Here is a 23,594-nt window from a genome sequence, read left to right as displayed (position 1 = left end):
ATGCTTTGGTCAACAGATTAATCAGTTCTAGAAATAACTGTCAGTCGCAGCCCTAAGGAGCGATGCTTTGCACCAATGACAAAGTGTGTCCGGGCTCGGAAGGCAGGCTGATTTGTGCCGGTGATGAGCAGCGTGGCGACGGGCAGCGCGGCAGACGGCGCACAGATTGGACAGGTCGTCTGGAACAGCATGATTGATGGGCCGGCTGGCACAAGCTGCGTGAGCAGGAGGCCCCACTCGGAGCCGTGCCCGATGGGCAAGGACATGCAGTTTCCTGATGGGGGGACCAGGTGGGGCTTTTTCTCTCTCCTACTCACTCACTCACTCTCTCTCTCTCTCGCTCATGCATTCTCTCTCTCTCTTTCTGTCACTGCCCACAGTTTCCTGCCATCTCCAGCACATGGCTGTCATCACCACACTTCACTACAGCACAACCACGCTTCCTTCCTCCTCTCTGCTTCACCACTCTGCTTATTTTCCACTGGATGTGTATTCTGATTGCACGCTATCAGAGTGGCATTTCCACTATTAGTCAACCTAAGAGAGATGTGGTGCAGTGCACTTCTTAATTAAGCTAGATAAAAATGTCTTCCTGCTTCACACCCCTGAGTGTTAAACTAAGACTCCAGAGGTAGTCACAGATTTGTCGAATGCCTCAACCGCACACATGTTCAAATTACGTCCAACTCGTCTTTTTGGTCCAAAGTGATTTCCTCAAAAAAATGCCTGTGCTTGCAGATACTGAGTAGTAGCGGTTTCTGTCAACAGCTGTCTGAGAGTTACCTGAACCCCCAACCCAGCTTTCTCCCCACTATTCCTCCTACTCCCCTCCACAGCGTCGGCCTGTTAAGAGGAGGAGCTCTCCTGTCCCAGTGAAGCACTCTGAAAGGAAGCCCTGTGATAAAACTGGGCCCCAGCCAGGAGGTGGCTTGGAGGGAAAGAGAATGAAGGAAAGAGGGAGAGAGATAGGGGTTGAGAATTTGAGATTGGACAAGACCAGAGGAAGGATGAGCTTAGAGGAATGTTGTAACCAGTGCAAAGCAGAAATACATGCATACGCATATTAACATTCCTCACTGGACGGTCACTGGTTGGCTGTTGAGTTCTACAGCGTGTGGCACCAGAACAGGACCTGTTTCTAGCCGCCATTGCTTTCCACAGGAGGGCAGTCAGCAGGTTACACAGATCCATGTCCTGTCCTCAGGGATTGGCTTCCCTTGGTGACAGCCATGTACATTCAGCCTTTTGTCTTTCACAGTACCTCATAAACCACCTTCAGGCCTTTTTCTTTATTGTGACATTTGGTCACAAGAACCTCTCCTCATCGAACCCAGACCCTTCAAAGAACTGTGGAGGCTCAAACAAGCATCACGCCCTCCTAGGCCGTAAGCAAGCAAAAAAAAAATATCCTTCAGAATCCCAGACAGCAGGGTCACCCTTCACCTCTGACCTAAGCCTTACATGAGCTTTGCTATGGCTTGTGGTGAAAACGACCTTGCAAGCAAAGCACTGGGACCTATCCTGGCAATACAACAAAAGCAAGCCATTGCGACACAGTGGACGGAGATCTGGTCCAAAAGAGACAGATCTCTGGCACCGGGAACCGCACCATCCGCCAGGCCTCATATGTGCACTCAGAGTCTAGGGGAGACTGTCTCCTTCAATTCCTCTCCACTCCAGTGGCTGGATCACTCCTCCACGGTCACAGACGTTCGCTGTTGATCCGTTATCTGCAAGCACCAGAGCCAACTGGTCAAGGCTCAGCCTGGGCTGCTACCCATCCTCACACACTTCCTTCCTCCATCTGTCTAGCTGCTTGCCCTCACCTGCCAGTAGAGGGAGGCCCCTTTTTTGTGTGCCCCAGTGTCTCACGTGGACCTACACAATTCGAGGCAGAGGAACTCCTTGTTTGGTTCATATTGCTTCCTTCCCCAAACAATAGAAACCGCAAAAGTAGAAGTGGCAGGTTGGTTGACGCCTTGGTGGTGGAAACAAACAGAGCAAACAACTCAAAGATTTTTCCCCCTTTAGCCGCTAGAGTAAAGAAACGACGCTAATTGTTTAACAACACCGATGGTTCATTAGCATCCAAGGGCACTCCAGGACCAAGATTACAAAAGGTACGTACAGGTTACATTAGACAAATCCTAACAGCAACAACAGACATCACTCACACTCGAAGTAAATTACTCAGGCGATGTGAAGAGTCATATACCTGCTACTGTCGTATTACGTAGACGACTTACAACAAATGGGAGGTTCAAGGAGTGTCAAGCAGGCCCAAGTGTGCTGCAATTGGCACTCTCCACGTCACGTTTCGTTTCTGCCCGTCCTCTGTCTCACTGGCTAATTCGGTTGCTCGAGGTTGAGACCATGCCTTGCTGAAGTGCCCCTTTGTTTGGGCCCAGTTTCCTGCAGCACTTGCAAGCTCCCAGACTAAGCCTCCACCACTCGACAGAGCAAGAGGAGCCAGCCAGACTGTGGCTTCCTGTTGTCTGTGTGATTTGTGGTCGAGGAGAACTGCATCTGGGCACACAACATGATGAACAAAGATATTAAGCTTTTCAGTGTCACACTTTATGCCCTGGCACAGCCTGGTTCACTTTAATGACACTCTGGGGAAGTGTGAGAAACTTCTGCTTTGACTGAATGAAATCAAGAAATGATGCAGGGTTACGAGAGTGGAATTTTTTTTTCTGTAGGGCAGCAAGCTCTGAGAAGAGATTGCCCAACAGTGAAGGGTGTGGACTGGCAGCCTTCAAAGCACCACGTGTCAAGTGATATCCTGTTGATGAATTTCGCAGAAAAGAAAAGGGCTCTTCATTTGAAAAGTACGTCTAATTCACCTTGCAGAGGGGAAAATCCTCCCTGCGGTAGAGTTGCCACAGAGCTATTTTTTCACAGCTTTTTAAAACAGGGCATAGGTCGTGAGAGTCGCAGGCACTTCGTACCCACTAGCTTGACTGACTCATTTCTGCTCCTCATGAAAGCCATGCAAATCTGTTTCTGTTGACAAGAATGGTAAACCACATGTGACTAAAAAGCTGAAATTTTAACAGTTACGTAAAGATGGTTTGCCCCATCAGGGCTCTTGGGTTCCTTCATTCATTTTAACAGTTAACTGGAAGGGTGTAGTGTGACAAGTCTCTGACTTGGCTCAGATCAGGCCAGAGGTAAAAATAGCCAAGAAACATCAACTACATTAGAACACGTCTACTGTCCAAAACACTGGAACATTGCAGAGGCAGAAACAGGTGCCATTCAAACATGTATTTGCATGGCCTAGGATGGCCCAACTGTAATATTTCACCATGCCAAACCAGCATGAGGTGAGGTTTGCATGGGGGTGCCTGTGCAACTTCACTTTGCTAAATGGGACTTTGAATGTACTGCAGTTCTCCTGTTGACATGAGGTTTGATTTCACGTCAAATATTGAAACCTGGTTGCCCTGGTTGGACTTTTGGAGCCATTACATCTTCACTGCCCTAAAATGACCCGGAAATAAAGTGCTGTCTGCCATGCTATGTCTTTATCAGGGGCCTAATGATGCCGGTAACCAGTTTGACTTCTGTCCGAGTGACTGACAGCCTCTTTTTCTCAAGTTTAGCTCATTCATGTGGTCTGGAGGTGTTTGCGGTGTGCACAGGGGGTGGCTGTGCTCCCTTTCACACAACAGTGAGCACTAGCAGCGCTCCAGCCAAACCGTCAGTCAACAACACTGCAGTAACAGAACCTCTCCCCTTGCACAGAGCTCACACATGATTTGAGACTGACATAGATCCTGCCAACGCCTTGCCTCCAGAGGGAAACAGGCAGGCGCTGAGCCTCTCGGTAAACAGTCAACAGAGCCAGGGACAGGGCGAACATGCTGGCCAAGCTGGGAGAACCGAGGAGCCTCGCCCAAAGATCCCTAGAGCGTGACGCACGGCCCAGTTCGCATCTTGCAGAGATGTGAGACACGGAAGAAGAGAGACAGGCGGTTGATTAGAACACACCTCGGGAAAGAGTGCAGGTAGAAGCCCATGACGGACAGTGGCTGCTTGCATTCAAGACAGAACTGTCCGTCACTGGGAGCAACAAGCTTGTTTCATCAGTTCCTGTTAACTGAAATGTAGTTGACAAGAGGTGTGACATTTGTTACCAGGCTAAAGCTGCTAAAACGGAGTTAAAAACCATCGCTCACCACAACTGTTGCTTTAATAGCTTAGTTAATACTCAGCAAGTATGGCCTCATGTTTTATGTATATAAGCTTTGGCTAAGCAAGGGGAAGGAGAAAAGGGGCGGGGGGGGGGGGGGTCTGGTCAGTGTTCTGCACACGGCAGCATTTCTTTTATGAAGCACTGAATCCAAGTGTTAGATTAATCTTGTCATATTATACTGCAGAGTCGAGACCATGGGGTCGTCCAGAATAGTGCTGTGTTTTCAGCGAGGCAAGATCCCTTTTATTTACAGTTCCCCGACCCCAGCGAGACTCTCACAGAACTGCTCACTGTGCAATCTCAGCGGCCACGTCGGGCCTCTGTTCCTGAGACTGACGGCGCGGTGAACTCCTTCTCCAGCAGGGATCAACAGCCATCAACACACACACCGGCAGGTAGTGATTCGTATGCGTGTAGCCAATGACATAAGCGCAATGATAAAGGAAGGCTGATAAAGAGGCCTGCTCTGAGGCAAATGCTGATATAAAATATGCTAAATGTGCTTACTCAGAGATGGGGAATAGAGTTATTAGTGACTTTAAGGTCGGAACTGATTCACCCCTAATCAACGACAATAACTGCAAAAACAATCCCTCCGAGACTCCATAAAGCCGCACAGTAGAAATGTGCGCGCTGATGTGCAAGGCCGTATTCAAAGCAAAGAAGGCGGATGGCCAGAGCTAATCTAGACATCAGTGATGAATATAGCAGGTAAACAGGCTGATAAACAAATAGAACATTTAATGGGTATGTATATGTAAGTATTACAAACATGCTAAAGCATACGAGCAAGTGAGAACATCATTGACCTGTCCTGTCCTTTCTCTGTCCTTCTTTCTCGTGTGGCCTACCACTTTTTCCTCATTTCTGGCTTAACCCCCCACCACCACCACCACACACTCTTATGTCTCCTTCAAATTAGCCTTCTATCCAATTCATACACCAACCCCCTCAGGCACTGTAATCATTTAATTGAATCTTTTGTAATTATAATGAAATAATTGAAGACTTCCATTAAAGGGAGAAAAGAAAAATGAGAGGGTGTGAGCGGGAGGGTAAATATGACAGCGGGCACAGGAAGCTCTCATTTCCCTGTCTGTCATACACACACAGCCCTAGTCCATGTATCTTATCAGGCTCAGATGTGGACAGCACATTTAGGCCAAGACAATGGCATGTGTGTGTGTGTGTGTGTAAGTGAGAGAATGAGTGAGAGAGGGTAGGAAGGCGGCAACACAATCAGGAATTCCAGCCGTGGAAGTTGAGGGGGTGGGAAAAAAAGCTGTCTCAGGAAAAACAGAGGAAATAAACAACCAAAAACGAAAAAGTGAAAAGGCCAATACGCGACCCAATAGCGGTTTTTAATGATTACAGGAGGGCGGAGCTCCAGATGTGCTCTGATGAACTATGCTAATTTCGACGCTTTCCACCAAACGGTCTCTCGTAGTGATTCATGCTTAATTTGCTTTGCCAACTTTGATGCCAGTGTCTGGACGGTAATACATGTTGGCCCGATAACCAGCTTGAAATACTGTCCTTGGCCTTGCCATGTCGCAGCGAGAGGAAATGTGACGTCTAGTTGCTACCCAATGTGTTAGCAAATTACTGGCGCATTTCCTTGACGCTCGTGGCTAAAGTGCAATACCAGCTCCCTCCCCAAAGCCCTCGACACTCTTCAGGGTGTTACACAATACAACCAAAAAATGGGCCTTTGACTCCTCTTCCTTTTCTGAGCCCCAACAAGAGCAGCACACACAGTGCAGGAGAGCTGATGCTGCGCAGTGTGTCAGCCCCTCTCTCACCTTTGACTCTGGGGGGGTAGCTTTCCTCCAAAAGTAGGAAAGTGCCCTGTAATGCTTCTGCTGTCCACATAGAGCAGGCGGCTGTGGTTGTGGCTCTCTCAACGACACCAAGACAGTGGCCCTTCATTGTCAAGTGACTTGTAGTCCAGGTTCCCTCGAATGCCATTAAGGAACAGTAAGGGGGACCATGTAAACAATTGAGAAAAGCCTGCGTGCTCGCGTGTACGAAAGTAAACCCCAAAGGTACCAAGCAAAACGGAATGTCTGAGTCTTGCTGGCAAACCAGACCTTTTTTACGAGGGGAAACTTCCTTCCTGTAGATTACAAAGGCAACGTTTGAGAGTGTAAAGCTCACAGACAGCAGCAATCAGCCAGCAGCAGCAGCAGCATAAGTCAATCAGCTGGAGCCCCCTGAATGGGCCATGGGCTCAGCAGCTGGTTTAGCCCTAATGAGATATCATTGGGCTTGAACGTCAATTCATCTGCCTCATTGAGGGGGGACAATGAGGCGGAGGGGGTGCGGCGACAAGGCCGTGGCCGCCGAGGAGAGGACAGGCTGGCCTTGTTTACAGGGGCTTGAGTAGGCACGGAGGGCTGAAACGGGATACCGCTCCGGTTCTTCCCTCGGGCCGCCCTGTGCTTTTCCCACTGCATTTCTACCCCCCCCCCCTCCTCCTTCCCTCCTCCACTCTGTTTCCTGGAACCCAAGTGGGGAAAAAGAACTTGTACAGCGAGGAGCAGATGGATACTTTTTCCGACGCGTGCGCATGTTTGTTTTTCGGACGTTTTCAAGACTTTTAGAGACTTCTAGGAAAGCCCAAGGAAAGCTGGAGTAACCTACCTTCGTAAGGACCAGCAAAAGGGGTCCTGATGTTGTGAGAGCTTTGTAGAAGGAGGTTAGGTTTAGGCTCAGGCCTCAGAACATTCTTTTTACATATAGCTGATTTCATAAGGATGGCTAGCATTTTGTAATAGTCCAAAAAAGTTTAAATAAACGAGTTTTTCAATATGACAGAACATGGGACACATACAGAGACCCTACAAGGTCCCCACAAGGTCTGAAAACAAACATTTTGTGCCTGTGTGTGTGTGTGCCTGTGTGTGTGTGTGAGTGCATGCTTGCTTGGGGGCTGAGATCTGATTGATTAAATAAACAGATCTCGTGGTGATGCGGGCTGTGGCGGTGCAGGGGGAGGGCCTCGGCCAGGACCCTGACAGGGCATCTGTCTTCATTAAAAGCGGCCCAGTGTGGCTGACAGCCACTGAAACGTTGATGTCTTCAGGATTAATGAAGACAGATGACTCTCCCTAGAGAGAGGCCAGCACCAAGGAACAAAAAAGCAGAAGGTTGAACAAATAAAAAAAAGAGAGAAAAAGAAAAGAAGAAAAATAGAACAGTGCATCATCAAGCGACTCCCGTCCAATAAGCCGGAGCGACCAGAGGCGGATTTTGCCGCTGCTTTCGGGGGGATTTGTTGGTGGGTTGATTCGGGGGATTGATTCGGGGGCGACTGTTCTTCCAAAAGACAAGGCCGTTTCTTCTTTCTTCTCACATGCACACATATGCTAACCCCCCTGCTAGCCTATGGAAATAGACCCCGGTTTTGTCTGTGCTGAGACAGGGCCTTCAGTGGAGCCAGAAGACTGTCAAAAGTCTGGAACAGAAGGAGGGGAGGGGGGAAAGAAAGGAAGAAAGAAAGGAGAGGGAGATGAAGGCCTAGCCAGGCCCTTTGGCAATCTCACACACTTCTGCTGCTTTTGACTCCGGTCTGGACATTCCACTTAATTCACTTATCCCATTTCCCTGCTCTCATTTCTTAATTTATTTATTTACTAAACTCCGCGCCAGGCCGCTCGCGGTTTCCCAGGATAGAGGCGTTTCATCTATCCTAAGGACGTGGGCTGCTCTTTTTTTTAATATAATTTTTTTTCTCCGGGACAGAATCTTTCTAAACATCTCTTTCCTCTACAATTTTTTTTTTGAGGTCCTGTGATGCCAAAAAAAAAAAAAAAACACACCACACACACACACACACACACACACACACACACACACATACACACACAGACAGACAGACTGGACCTGTCCACGGCAATAGTGAGCTGAGGAAGACAAATGCAGCCTGCATGACTGGAATTATAGCAAAGTGTCAGATTGCCCACCCACCCCACCTTCTACACTCATCTCTAACTCTTATTCTGCCTCTCCCAAACACTTGGTCACTTTCCCTTGTTCAGGTTTCGGCCCAGTTTCCCTTTTCGCTCAGAAGCTGATGAGGTCAGAGACTGCCGTTACCTGCACTGTTGCTGAAACTAGACGCTGCCTGTTCGCATATGAATAACTGAATGAAGTGCCCCCCCCCCCCACACACACACACACACATACACACAAAAACACACCCTTCCGACTGCTCTTGTGTCCCCACACATGCCTTAGCAGAATGCTGTGCCTCATGTATATCAATCAATGCGCATACGATGAATGTACCCAGCTTAAGCACTCTCGACAAACGTCCAAACAGCCAAGCAGGCCCTTGTGTTCTGCTGGGGCCAGTGTGGAGCTGAAGTTGTGAAAGCCGTAAACAAGCCACAGCCTGAGTGAGTTGCAGCACAACAGTGTGACACACACACACACAGAGTGTGAGAGAGAGCATGAGAGTAAGCTTGAGAGAGAGGGAGAGCGCGAGTGAGAAAAACAGTGTTCACTTACACTGGACGCTGGCCGTCCCGGTCCAGGCGAAGGGGTCCAGTCCCGCAAAGAAGGGGCTCGCCTTCCTCAGCATGCATGCCCCCGGGTTTGTGACATCATACAACTGGCGGGGTCCCATCCCCAGAGCCTCCATGCAGTCAAACATGCTGCTGCACCCACCAACAAGCCCAGACTGTCCTAGAAATGCCTCAGCCTGCCTCTTGTTTACTTCCCCTCAAATCAACAACAACAGCAACAACGGCCCCCTCTAAATCCCCAGCTGGAGAGCAGCGCTGTGCTCCAGCTCCTGCAGTCGCTTTCCCTGTTTTCTTTTCCTCGCTGTTCCTCTATCAGCTGCTGCTGCTTGCTTGCTTCTGTCTCTTTCCCCAGGGCTGGAATGTGGAGTTGGCTCCTGGTTGGCTCTCTGTCTCACTCTTGCTGTTCCCCTCTGTCTCTCAGTCGCTCTTTTTTTTTGCCCTCTCTCCCCCGATGCCCTTGGGCAAGCTGCTCTTAGTCTGCTGTAACAGACCTAAATAAGCGCTCAACATAGCACTCAGTGAAGTCCCTGCCACAGCGGAGCGAACCAACTGCTTCTGCGCCCACAGAGAGGGGGGTGGAGAGGCACAGAGAGAGAGAGAGAGAGAGAGAGAGAGAGAGATAGAATGGGAGGGAGGGAGACGGAGAGAGTTAGAGGGGAGGAGAGAAAGAAGGAAGAAGGCAGGGGGTAGGGTAGGAGGAGGAGTTAAAGCCAGAATGTTTGTGTCCATGCAGAGTGTGTGTGTGTGTGTGTGTGTGTGTGTGTGTGTGTTGGCCAGCCCTGATCTGGTTAGAGGACAAACTTTTATTTGATTCTCGTTGGCTTCGGTTGGGTTTCTTTTGTGCTTCATACTCAGCAAGCATTACACACACACACACACACACACACTCGCACATACGCATACACACACTGCTCAACAGAGTCTGTGACTCTGCACCTCCCCCATTTTCCCTGCAGTAAATATGAGACCCCCCCAACTCCGTCTCTAATCATAACCATATTAAAGTCCAGAGCGAGTGAGGGAGAGAGATAGACAGAGAGAGAGAGATAGACAGAGAGTGTGAGAGAGAGAGAGAGTATTGTGCATGGAGCAGATGCCAAGGCAAGGGAGGGGAAAAACCCCTCTCCTCTTTTGTCTCTACAGAAGACAGAGAAAATGACTGATGGCCACTTCTGCGGTTACTTCATTAAATATGTGGGGAAGATTCGGAACAGCCCCCCCAAAGCTTTCATCTGACTTCTCCCGAGTCAGAATAGATCAGCAACCAAATCCACGCGCCCCAGGACAGCGGGCCATTAGGGATGAACGCGAAAGAGAAACTTGGCTCCCGTACAACCGTTTGACCGAGAACAAACTGGAGAGCAAAAATAACTTGTAGCAGCAGAGTCACCCCAACGCACCTCGACCCAGAGTTCACCTGAAGGCTGAGGCGGCGGGCTGTCCGGACGATCCTCAATCCCCCCTCAACCCCCCCCCCCCACACACACACACACACACACTCTTGATGAAAAATAAAATAAATTTCAGCTAGAAATATCACTGAAAAACATATATACACAATATAAACTATACGGACAAAAGTATTGGGACACTTGCTTCTTCCAAAATCAAGGGTAGTTAAAACAAGCGTTTTCCTGCTTTTGTTGGATCAGTTGGCTCCACTGTCCAGGATTCAGCATTCAGCAGCAAGAGCACTAGTTAGTGAGGCCAGGACGTTGGATGTTCACCACCCCACCTCATTCCCAACACTCCAACTAATTCGAAAAGTATTGAATGGAGCACCAACCATCATTCCGGACAAAACTGTCCACTGCACCACAGCTCAAGGTTCATGTTTATCTGCTCCAGAGAGTCCTATTCTATTGGCAGTAGTTCTTTACAGGGACTAGACAGCTGTGTAACCCGCTGCGTATTCATCATTTCACCCATCCTGCTACGGCCTGACCCTATGACCCTAGGTCGTAACAAAATTTGGGGGCTCGTCCGGGATTATCATGATGCTAAAATTCCACTATCGTCCCATTGCTCCCCTCTGGTCTGGCCTGCCCTGCCCTGTCCTGCCCGAGCCCTCCTACCCCATTCCAGCCCTAAATACCCCCACCATCAAACTCCCTCATATAACTCTGGCAACACACAGGCCATCAGTACCGCATTAAGTGAGGTGGGGGACGGGACACTCCGAAATAAATAGCTCTGCTAGCATCGATGCCAATGGCTGTCAGTGGCGGAACAGCTGAGGGACGGCCGGGCCTACAGCCGGGTTCAAATGCACCAAACAGCTGAACTCCATGCCAGAGGTGGCTGAGAATATTACCCTGGCCCACACAGACACATACACACACAGGCACCAGCACTACCCCCCTCGGCTCACTGGAAGTGGTATGGCCCACTTCGACTGCCACAGAAAAAGGCACCATTTCCTGTCAATCTGTGCTGCTGGTTAGACCCTGTAAACACACACACTGCCTTTTCTCCTCTTTCACACTCACAAGCTCTTTTTTTAAACCCTCCTTCCAATTTGATTTTTTTTGTAGATCGGCCTCTTTTCAGATGAACAAAAGGAAGCACCCCCCATACCCCCCACCCTTGCCGTGTTCAGGCCTGCACCAAGACTGGTGCTCATTAGGCTTGTTTATTGATCCTGTAGCTTTTGACTTTGTTATGGTTTTCATCTATTTTCTTTAGGTGACCCTCATACAGAGAGAGAGAGAGAGAGAGAGAGATAGAGAGAGAGAATAAGGGAGAAGGAGAGTAAGAAAGGAAGAGTGTGAGAGAGAGAATGAGAGGATAAAAGAGAGAGAGAAGGCAGGGTATGAGTGAGAGAGTGAGAGAGTGAGAGAGTGGGGAGTGAGAGAGGCAGAGTATGAGAGAGTAAGAGAGTAAGGAAAAAAGAGGTGGGGAGAGGGAGAAGGAGAGAGAGTAAAAGAGAGAGAGAGAGAGAGAGAGAGAGAGAGAGAGAGAGAGAGGAATGGAAGGGGAGAGATTGAGTAACAGGCAGATGGAGAGAGAGAGAGAGAGAGAGAGAGAGAGAGAGAGAGAGAGAGACAATAAAGGAAAAAAGAAGGTGAGGTAAATAGAGAGAGAATATGGGAGAGGGAGAGTAAGAAAGGATAAAAGAGAGAGAGAATTGTAGGGAGTGAGAGAGGCAGAGTATGAGTGAGAGAGAGAGTAAGGGAAAAAGAGGTAGGGAAAGGGAGAAGGAGAGAGAGAGAGAGAGAGAGAGATGAGAAAGAGAGTCACAACGAGGAAAGGAGAGAGAGAATGAGGCAGAGAGAGAAAAGAGGGTAAAGGAGAGAGGCAGAAAAAGGAAGAGAGAAAGAGGAAGAGAGAGGAGATAGTGAGAGATAAGCGAGAGACAGACGGTGAGGAAGTGAGGAGAAAGTGTGAGCGAAGGAGAGACTGAAGGAGAGTTAGGAGGGGAGATAGAGATAGAGAGAGACAGATGGGGGTAGATGTTGAGAGAGCTTGGTAACAGCCCTGTTGTTGAAGCTGATACTGAACTACATCTGAAGTCTTGCTCTGCTGCCTCAGAAACAAGATGGTACAGCAACGGCACAAGCTCACCCTGGATCACAGATTTCTCACGTTCTCACGTCCCGTTTTCCGCCCCTCTGTTTCTAAATCAGGTGTAGAAACATGGTCCGAATCAACGTCATCATGCTGAAATAGAGAAACGACGTAGGACGCCTCTCTTTCCTCATTTCTGTTTTGTGAAGAAAGATGAGTGTAGAATTTCCCAACATCCCAGTTCCAGTCAGCAGTGATGGGAGTTGATGCATTTATCTTCATAGGCCTGACACTTCGCTACTACTGTTTTGCTCTTCTCCAGCTTTGTGGGCACAGGCACTTACACACAGGGGCGCTGTGAAAAGATATTACACTTGGCCCCACAACTCTAACAATTCTGTCAAAACACTCAATTCATACTTTTTAGGGCCCCTGTCATTCCCCCTCGTACCACAAAATACACCATTCACTCCCTATTCCAGAATTTCTCAACTCTGGTCCTGGAGACACCCAGCCTTCCCTGCTCCCAACACACCTGATTCATCTAATCAGCTCATTAGCAAGCCCATTCAGAGTTGCAGGGGGGTGGGGGTGTTGGGGGGTGTTAAAGCAGGGAGCCTGTGGTGCCTGGAACAGTTTAGTCCCACCCACACTATGCATTTCAACCCCTACTGCTTTTTGAATACGGGGGCAATACAGGACAGCCAATCAGAACAGAGCTCATTTACACACAGTAGCCTTGAAGACACATGGACAAGGGCAGCCCGTTAAATCACAGGGGATAAAGAGAGGTTATAAAATCCTGTGAGGATTGCTGTGAGGATTTCACTGCATTCAGCGACAAGAGCAAGTCAGTGAGAGTTGTTGAGGTTGAGATGTTGGATGCCCACCACCCCATCTCATTCCAGAGAGCACAGTTCCACTGCTCCAGAGCTCAATGCTGGTCAGTGCTGGCATTAGGCAGCATGGTGCCAATAGGCTCATGTTTATCTGCTCCAGAGAGTCCTATTCTACTGGCGATACTTCTTTCTACAGAGACTAGACAAGCTGTGTGTGTGTGTGTGTGTGTCAGCAGTGAGTGCAACTTAAAGTAGCTGAATGCATTCATTAGAAGGGGTGTCCACAAACATTTGGACATGTAATTGTAATTGTTAGAAACCCAAGTTACAGAGTCAGGGTCATGTTCCTGGCCCTTGAGGTGAACTCTTTCCGGACAGGATTATTTAGTCCAGAAAATGTCCAGAACACACACAAACACACACACTGCGACCACTGAGTGAGTCCTCGCTTGTCCTGCTCTCTGTCTTTTCTCTAATCATAGGGTTCTGCAGTTCTGAGTACCTGGAAGAAAAAAAGAAAAGAAAAAAGGCAGGAAAAAACCCTGACTCGACTTGACTCGGACATTTAATCCACACCAACTTCATCGTGTTGCTGACCCGAGCCCCCGCCCTCTCTTTCCTTCCCTGGCCAAGAGGAGTGAACTCCAGGAGAAACCCCCACTGGGCCACTAACTTTTCCCCCCCAACCTATCCTGCTCTCTCCTTCTCCCTCTCTCTCTCTCTCTCTCTCTCTCTACCTCTCTCTCTCTCTTTTGTTTTTTCTCCTTCACTTTGTTTCGCCTCGTTTCTGATTTTGAAAGGCGCTCCAACTCGGCTGTCTGCCGCCGTTTTTTCCAGCACTGCGAGAAGGCAAAAGTTTGTTCTTTCATCTGTCTCGAAGACCAGACTCTCCGAGTCTCTGTGCACTTACACTCCCTCGTTTTTTTCCCCTTCTCCCTTCCTCCCTCCCTCCCTCCCTCACTCTCGTGTGACAAAACTGCAATGACAAACAGGCCCTGAACTGCAGGAAATCCATCTCACTTAGCTGGCGCTCTGTCATCTGCCCTTAGCACGCCGAGCGCAGGCCCGGAGCTGAGGCTATCTGCAGAGCAGCGCTGCATTCCAGTCAGGTTGGACTACTGTGCGGCCCGCTGATAGAGAATAAAGATAACAGACGCAGTGCATTAAAGCTCCTCGCCATGTGGTTCTGAGCTCTGAGCTACAGAGGAGGGGGGTTAGCGTAAGACGCTCGGAGTTAGCCTTGAAAGCACGTTATAGCAGGGAGGCTGTGTTCAATTTCCAAACCCCTCTTTGTTCTTTAGAATTACCCAGATTGTTTCCGTCACTGTGACTTTACAGATTTATATGTAAATGAGCTCTGTTCTGATTGGGTGCCCTGTTTTGTGATTTAGTCAAAAAGCAGTCCTAGGAGTATGTTTAAAGAAATTTATTTTAAGGAAGTGAGGGTGGATTTTTTTTCTTTTTCTTTAAAAAATCACCCTGAATATAAAATGCTCTGCCTTAGAACTAAGCAGACTGTTTCTGTCACTGTGCCTTTAAGTTTCCTATGTAAATGAGCTCTGTCCTGAGTAGCTGTCCAGTTTTGTGAGTCAGAAAGCAGCAGTCCAGGCCGAAACACTACGTACAGCTTCAGTGCGAATGGGTGGAGCCAAACAGCTGAATAGGTGGGTAGATATGGGTCCTTTAAAATCACCCTGAATACAATGCTATCCCTTAGAACTAAAGAAACTGGTTTTGTCACTATGCCTTTAAGATTAACATGTAAATGAGCTCTGTCCTGATTGGCTGCCCTGTTTTGTGATTTAGTCAAAAAGCAGTCCTAGCAGTATATTTAGAAACTTCAGTAACATCAACTTTTTTTCTTTTAGGAAAGTGAGGATGGATATGGGTCCTTTAAAATGACCCTGTATGAATGTTGGTTAAATAGGTAGGTATATTTAAATGAGTTGGTTTTTATGTTTTTATGTAAAGCAAACCAATCCAAACACGTGATTCCTTAAGATGTATTTAATGTGTGTGTGTGTTTAAATATATATATATATATATATATATATATATATATATATATATATATATATAATGTGTGTGTGTGTGTGTGTAACAGGAAACTTGTTGCAGAAACACATTCCCACTGATGACAGAGATATAGACCACTTCTCTATAGCTCTCTCTCTCTCTCTCTCTCTCTTTCTCCCTCCCCTACACACACTTCACTCTCATAGCTCTGGCAGGGCAGGTCTCAACACATGTGCGCACACACACACACACACACGCGCGCGCGTGCGTGCGTGCAACATACTCAGTATACACCGTAACTCTCATGAAACACTGCATACACCAGCCTTGCTGTCACCAGCCCATTACACATAAAGGCATGCATGTCAAATACATTCCTCAAGCTTTTGTGTGTGTGTGTGTGTGTGTGTGTGTGTGTGTGTGAGTCCTAAACATACAGCCCAGTTAAAGGGGAACCCCTGTAATCGTTTCATTAAAGTTTTAAATATTACTGCTCAATTTTAAAAGGCTGAGATGTAACAAAATCAGTGGTTCTGGTATATAATCTTTCCTAGTAGAATTACTGACTCAGTGTTTCATGACAGTGAACCAGGTGCTGTGATGTCAACAACCACTAATGTAGCCATCTGAACATCCAGTGAACCTACGTTTGTTAAAACATCCCGTCCATGCCGCTTTGCCATCAGCATCCGGAGTCCACAAGAGCACAACTGGCCACGCTCTCCCCTACCACTCATACACCTTTAGATGGTGCTGGACAGATGGCGCTCTCCCTCCTCATCACTCTTGAAGGAATGTTGGCCGGCACAGACATCTGTTAGCTGGTGTGGTGGAGCCGGGGACATGGTGCTTTCCTCCGAACATGCCGGCTGCCCGGTGGTTGGCTTTGCGAGTATTGCAGGAGACGTGGTTGAGGCTTATTGATGCTTATTGAGGCCCCACCTCACAACTTGCAGGATTTGAAGGGTCTGCTGCTAACATCTTGGTTCCAGATACCACGGGACACCTTCAAAGGCCATGCCTCGAATAGGAACACCAAGGGGACCTACTCAATATTAGGCGGACGTGATGTTAGCTGTGTGTCCCCTCCTATGGGGATTACTGGGGCGATCAATTATCTTAAGTACGATGGCCTACTTTTTGGCATATTCCAGAACGTGACAGAAATATCAGATACGTATCGGACGATACTCAGGTTTCGACATCAGTGTTACAAATAATAAAAGGGATCCCACTTAATGTCTAAGAGTCTAAAGAGTGCCTTATCATTATGATATAACAATACAACAACAACAACAACACATCATCATACTGCCCATTCGCAAGTCCTGTGCTTAGAGCCGGCAATTACCCTGCCACTCTTCCATCTCCGGACAGCATTTCCTCGGCAGCCTTCTCTCATCAATCACCTCATACACACACACACACACACACACACACAACACCAGCAGACACATGTTCAAGCTCTGAGAGGACAAGTAATCGCATGCTGCCATCTGACTCCTGTTAACAGTAGATCTGCATGAGAGCCTTCAGGTGTCACCGCGAAGAGAAGCTGCGAGGACGCAAGGCATTCTGGGATGCTCTCAGCATGCACGAGGAGCCAGGCGTCACATGCTCGTCCCTCAAATACCAAATAAAAGAGAAAGCACCCAGTTAAACTTCTCCCAGCTTAATCAGCACTGGCCATCTTTCAAGCGAGATCGCACTGAAGCTTTTCTCTGTAATGCTTGGCCTCGCTTTCTGTCTCTCGAAAACACGTGATTTAAAGTGAAGGTTTGGCAAAAACACTTGAAGAGGATCCTGTCATCAGAAACAATGCGTTATTTTGCTGGAGAAATGGAAATAGAACTTGACTTATAAAGTTAAGTAACTGTAGTAACCTCTGTAGGAAATTGTGATTATACATGTACACATGTATAATACAAGAAAGCCAGGGAAAGTCAGACAAGCTATGGCACCCCTGGAGCAGAGATGTTAAGGGCTCGCTCAAGGGCCGAACCATGGCAGATTAGCAGATTCAGGCAAACCCTGTGATCAGTAACCCAGTTCTCTAACCACTGTGGCATGTATTCAAGCGGTTTCTTGTTCTAAGAAACAAAATAAAAATGAAAAATGAAATCCTCAGCTTTGTTAGTCCAGAACGGAGCCAATCAGGCATATTTTAATGGATCGGGTCTTGGCTAATTTAATTCTAATCCAGTTCTGAATCTTTGTTTTTACCACAGTGTCCACAGAGCTTGTGTCCTCACGACGCTATTAACAGATATTACTGCTCAGTCTGTGAGAAGAGTGCATGCTACTGCAGTCGGCAGCAGTGCTGTTGTTCTCAAAAGGTAAATAAAAGAGTTGAGAGTCTGCAGCGTGGAGCTATTTTACACTCGCCTTTGTTTTTAAACTAACACTGAAGAACTTATTCAGATCTGAGTGGAAGCTAACACTAATGCTAACACACACATGCTAGCTATACAAACCCAGACAGCACATTCACCCACTATAAAGCAGTTATTACACACCAGCAGATCAACAACCACAACGGATATCAGTCCAGAGTGTGTACCAGGGTCAGACTGGATTATAAGATTGTAGTCTCTAGTAAAAGTCTCTACTAAACTAAATCAATCAGTCCAGAATGTCTCATTATAGAAATTGCAACTAAAAATAAAGGGATTTTACTGACTGCATTAATTAGCAGTTCATGGCTGATTCTCAGCATTGAGAAACTTGGGTTCTGCTCTGGAGGCGAAATAACCTGATTGGGACATCCCTATTTATTACATATGAAGTAAATGCAGCAACAGTAAAGAATAGAGAACAGTGGATTACACATCTGAGTAAACAAAAATGGCAGCCATTTGTAGGCCTATGAAAAGAGGATAGAGTAAATAGAGGATATACCACGTACAATAGGTTCAAAAAGTCACATTTAAATGTTGAAAATTTTTATTATTATTATTATTATTATTAATAATAAGAAGAAGAAGAATACAGTATAAAGTGCTTTCTTACCCAAAGACAGAACAGAACACAGCAATAATAATAACTATTATTGTTTCATTATATTTTACTATTATTATTTTACTAGTATATTATAATATTAGAATACATTATAAAAATTTGTATTACAATAATGATAATAATAATAATAATACACATAGTGTATAAAGCCCTTTTCAACCCAAAGATGATGTTGGATATAACAGAACACAGCAATTAAAAAAAAATAATAATATATATATATATATATATAGTAATAATAATAATAATAATAATACACAGAGTGTATATAGCCCTTTTCGAGAACCCAAAGATGCTGTTCGATAGAACGGAACTCAGCAATAATAATAATAATAATAATAATAATAATAATAATAATGTGGGTTTCTTTGACTGTTTGGACGCAATTGTTGTGAATAGAGCGTGATCAACAATGATTAGATGTGGTGCAAAGTTTTGGGTACTAGAAACTCAGTCGTCCCGTGCTGGTTTTGTTGCTGTCCAGATGCGAGAGTTTTAGCACTGAGGAGATGTGTCAAATGTTTATCACAGATGCTCCCCTGATGAACTAATCCAATCCCAATAGGCCTTTAGGTTACATTTACACTGCAGGTAAAAGTGTCCTAAATAATCCAAATTACAGCCCAAATATCTGTCCTTTGCCTTTTAATATAGCTCTTTCATGCAACATCAAAATGACCAGAGCGAAGAGTGTCTGTAAAGTTCAAGGACTAAACAATCTGATTTAGGGCTTGAATCAGATTTGAGCCACTTAAACCTGAAGCGAAAGTATAAACGTAGCCCAAGCAAATGAAAGAAGACCACCTTGGACACTGCATGTCTTGCTAATCGTGGCTAATCTAAAACTATTAGGGGTAAGAAGAAAACTATTTAAAATAAAGCCTTCAAAATTACATGGAAACAACAAGTCTGGCTGGTCGAAGTCCCCCTCCTTTGCTTTTTAGACCACCCTTCCAAAACAGTCCCATCCTTCTTTAAGCACGAAGGCCTGCTCTGCTCCAGTGGCCATGGTTTGGTCTTTGTCCTGCACGTGCCCGATCCTGTCTGTTGGAAACTCAAACACTCCTCCCACACTCAGCGCTAGCCTCTTTATCTTCATCTGTCATCGTTTTAAGACACCAGTGGCCTAGTGTACTCATTGCCTTCCAATGCTCAACCACATCCTATTGCTCCCTCTCTTTCTCTCCCTGGAATGGCGAGACTGGATAGGATATCCCCAGAGGACTCGAGGAGGGTGGAAAGGGTGGAAAAGAGTAGCTTAAGCCACAGGATTTGAGGGATAGCGACAGAGGAGCCCAGATTCCATTCGCTAATAACTCGCAAAATTCCCTCTCTTGAGCTCTTAATTGCCTGGCAGTGAGAACACGCGCTTGTGTGTCTGCTTTTCGCTTTTCCATCGCTTTCCTCTCCTCACTCACGCTCAGGCCATGCCAAGTATCTTAAAAACGGACGCATGTAGGAGATAGCCCAGGCCAAAGTAGAACAAAGCCGACGAAGAAACCTCCAGCACTGTGGGGGCCTGTGGGTACAAAATGTAACATATATCAGCCAGCAAACCAAGAAGCAACCTCTGGCCAAGACTAGGGTCACTAATTATCCCAATTAGGAAGTAGGTTAGAAATCTGATCCCTGCGTCAGTACTTCCCACCATAATGGTGGCAGTTGTGGCTCAGTGGTTAGAGAGCTGGGTTATTAATCACAGGGCCGTGGGTTCAAAACCCAGGTCCACTAAGCCGCCACTATTGGGCTACCCTTGAGCAAGGTCTTTAACCCCTCTGCTCCTCTGCTGTGGCTAACCCTGTGATCTGACCCTGGCTTTCTAAGCTGTCCAGTGCTCATATTATTTATACTTTTATTATTACAACAACAGCACTGGACTATTAATCACAGGGTTGTGGGTTCGATACTCAGGTCCTCAAAGTTTCACACATATATTTTTTAAATAATGTATATATATTATATTTTATAATATATATATATATTAAAAATTATAATGATTTATTTTTTCTTTCATTTTTAAATATAGAAACATACATTATGATATCATTATGATGAAAAGTTGGATAGGTCACATCTGGTTGAATGTGTGCGCTGATCTGATCATCCTGAAAACATCTGATCCAAATGCCAGGGTGACCATATTTTTGTTGTCAAAAAAGAAGGTATCCACAGTAATTAGCATACCATGGCTGGACGGTTTCAAGTAGGCCTAAGTTTTAATGTTGAACTGAAAGCAGAAGGTTTGGTCATTTAGGTTATCGTTGCTATTTAATGGTCTTGCTAAATGAGTCAGTATCTATGTAGAAATCTACATTAACTTACCGTAACTGCATGATTTAAGAGGTATTTCCACCTTCCACTTACAGCCAAGGCCTACTTAACACCCCCCCCCCCCCCCTCCTCCCCAAACCATGATGTCCTAACTACGGTGGATCAAATAATTTCAAGTTGATCATCAGCACACAATGTTTAACTGGTATATTTGCTATTTTCCATCCTTACATACTTAATTAGTAAATATCTGCACATGTATAGTTTTCTATGGCTTCCTGGACTCCAGGTCTTTTGGCTGGTCATACCCTAACGGGCGATTTCACCAACTGCAAACATTCTGCATTGGTTGAGATGTAAACACCATTCACCATTCACCATTCAGAGGTTTGATGTGACATCCGAGTCGGTTTCATTGTAAAGAAACTGGCTCAGATTTCCTTCGACTGGTGCTGATAGGAACCAGGTGTTGTCTACAAAACACAAAGATAGCTACTTTATATGCTACCCAAAACAACCACAGAACCTAGTCACACACCTCTGAGTGGTTATTGTAATTTTAATGATGGTTTTTCATTTTAGGCCAACATCCTACCTCAGAACTACTCTAAAACATTAGAGTAACAGCACTGCACTGTTAAGGATTGTCTTTGTAAACTAGCTTTTTGAGGTATTTTCAGAGAAACACTTCTCAGACGTCTCATTCCTAACACGTTCCACCTTGAACGATTCAGGCCCTGGTTTCTCTAGTACATAGCGTTTCACACCACACCGCTCGGAATGACTCTGTTTACATCGTAACCATTTAATTCGGAAAAATCTGTGCAAATCCGGCCTTGGATGGTCCCCAGATGAGGGCGAGCTGAAAGGGCATTCGTTTCCGGCCACCAACAAAGAGGATGAATCATCTCCAGCGTCACGTCTTGATTGCATTGTTTCCTGCGGTAACAAGTTATTAGCCAAGATTTCAAAGAACGGCAAACGGATTGGCAAACGCATCAAGGGCCTGCGAGCCTGATTCATTCAGTATGAGGGCGAACAGAGCTGTTTACAATAGAAGCTTTTAGCACAACCTGAATTGAGTGCAATTCCTGGCTTGGGGCTGAGGCCGCCAGAATAAAAGTGAAGGTGGAAACAGGAAATGATGGACTGTCTTCAGGCCTATGAGGAAGTGTCCGGAGCTCAAGCACATGCATTGCTTTCATTCCAGTTCTCTCGTTCTCCCTCTCTCTCTCTCTCTATTTCTCTGTCTCTTATACACACACACACACTCGCGGGCCAGCGCTGGCCCTGAAACCCAATACTTCAACTCAAATTTTTCAGAGGATAAATAATCATGGCCGGCAAGCTGTTTGCACTCAGGCCCTTAACCGCCACTCTCCTCTTGATTTTCCCTCTCCCCCACTTTTTAAACACTCGTTTCTCTGTCCGCTACACCCCCCCCCCTCTCTTCTTCTTGCCTGAGACCGATTCCCACCAAAACAAAAAAGGCAGCTCAGCATATGTGGGCGTGTGAGCATGTGGCATTGTGGGAAGAGCGAGCGAGGCGACGCTACTCATCACTGGCTCGCCGTGTTTTTAATTATCTAACTGCGGATTTGAGCTGTTGATGCATATGAGGTGTCTTGAAGTCTTGGCTTTGCGGTCCGTATGCGGTGTATGATAAATGCGTGTGTGTGTGTGTGTGTGTGAGTGTGCATGAGAGTGAGTGTGAAAATGTGTCCATGCATGCAGATTTTTATGCATAGCAAAGCAATTATACCACTTCATTCCTGTGGGGGCAGCCTTCCACAAAATGTAAGCATTTTGCTTTTTTCTCTCCTTCTTCTTCTTTTTTTCTGGGCAACAAGCTGGAACAAGTGTGTCATTCCTTCAGCACACAGCACATCACCACACACACTCCAAGGAACACATCCAAGATAGGTTCTAAGCGGTTCTTGGCTTGAACATACGCTTGTAGGACAGCTCTGGTTGGTGTAGGTGCTCTGCATTACGTAGAACTCCTTTCCCAGGACGTCCGTGTATGACCACACACACATGTAAGCAGGTCATCGCGGGTATTTGTTCCCCAAAATGTTAAATTAAGCTCATTTACATCTCATGCCTATTAACATATAAATAAGTGGTGCGTCCTGCAGACGATATGTTCGATATTATCTTCACAGTCCAAAACAGCCTCCTGTAGTTCTAGAAACCTTAACAGCTGAAAAATAAATGCAACTTCAATAGCGAAACATGCGCTATTCCCTGAACGCATCCCAGATATTTTCTCTTTTACAGAGTAAACTGCGAAACCAGCCTATCAAACTCCTAGGTTTTCCTAGAATTCCCAGAAATGGTCAAGTCCAGCTTCTATCTACAGTAAGGACGCAGGGCCTTGAAGAAAGGAGCTGTTATGAGCAGATCTTTAGCACTGGCTTATCCCTAGATCCTTAGCGTTAGTGCTAGTTAGGCCCACGGGTCTCGGTACACATGAAGGAAATGAGGGAACAGCTTTTCAAAACACGGCCATGTCGGGCCTCCTCCACGACTGGCGCAACTTTGCAGGAGTGTTTCAGGGCTCAGTGCAGATGTTATCACCCGGTAAGTGCTGTTAATGGGCTTCTAGCCCTTTGGTGGAAGGCCTCTGGTTAATGACGGGGATCAGCTGATAACTGGTTGGGCATATTGAGGGTATTTGAAGGGCTCACACACAGGCAGGGATGAGTCTGCCATGCAGAACCTGTATGCAGAACTGAGGAGACTGGTTAAACTATTGTTGTAGAATTACAGCCTGTACAACTAACCCCTCAGCGTTTTGGAGACTCACAGTCCAGCCGCGACCAGCAATGAATTCTGTCATTAAAATTTGCACTTATGTGGCAATTCTCTCCTTTTATGGTACAATGAAACAACAGAAGCCATATAGCCCCAAGTGCTTCCTGTAGTGCACTGCAATCTGTAGTATTCTAAATATTTAGGAAATGTTAGTTCAATTACGAGTTGTACGCTTGTACAATTTATTTGAACGGGGAAATAAATGCATCAGTTGAATCATGAACTCTTAATTACACAAGAAACCCTGCTAAAAATGTATTGCATAACAGTGGCAGTATATTACTTAAAGCATTACTGCTGAAAGCAGTGTGTGATTTGTGTTACGTGGTGTTACTACTAAAGCTAACCTGTTATGTAGTTTAACAACTACTAATGTAACAACGTTACTCAAGGTAA

At 46.2% G+C, this 23,594-nt stretch overlaps 1 protein-coding gene across 2 annotated transcripts in view; it reads right to left on the bottom strand.

The window, feature by feature from the left end:
• The window catches only part of rarga (retinoic acid receptor gamma a), a 43,683-nt gene that overhangs the window by 15,035 nt on the left and 5,054 nt on the right, over nt 1-23,594 (bottom strand). Inside the window, exon 1 of one of the 2 annotated variants that reach the window (XM_072696615.1) lies at nt 8,714-9,246. The exons of the other annotated variant lie outside the window; for it this stretch is intronic. Within the exon in view, the coding sequence (XP_072552716.1) occupies nt 8,714-8,858 (145 nt within the window). The 5' untranslated portion in view covers nt 8,859-9,246. Of the gene's footprint in view, nt 1-8,713; nt 9,247-23,594 lie in introns of those variants that run through there. 2 annotated transcript variants of the gene reach the window in all.

Source organism: Salminus brasiliensis, chromosome 14 (assembly GCF_030463535.1).
Source record: "Salminus brasiliensis chromosome 14, fSalBra1.hap2, whole genome shotgun sequence".
Classification (NCBI taxonomy): domain Eukaryota; kingdom Metazoa; phylum Chordata; class Actinopteri; order Characiformes; family Bryconidae; genus Salminus; species Salminus brasiliensis.
Note: the sequence above shows the minus strand (reverse complement) of the source record. Positions and strands in the feature narration are given on the sequence as shown.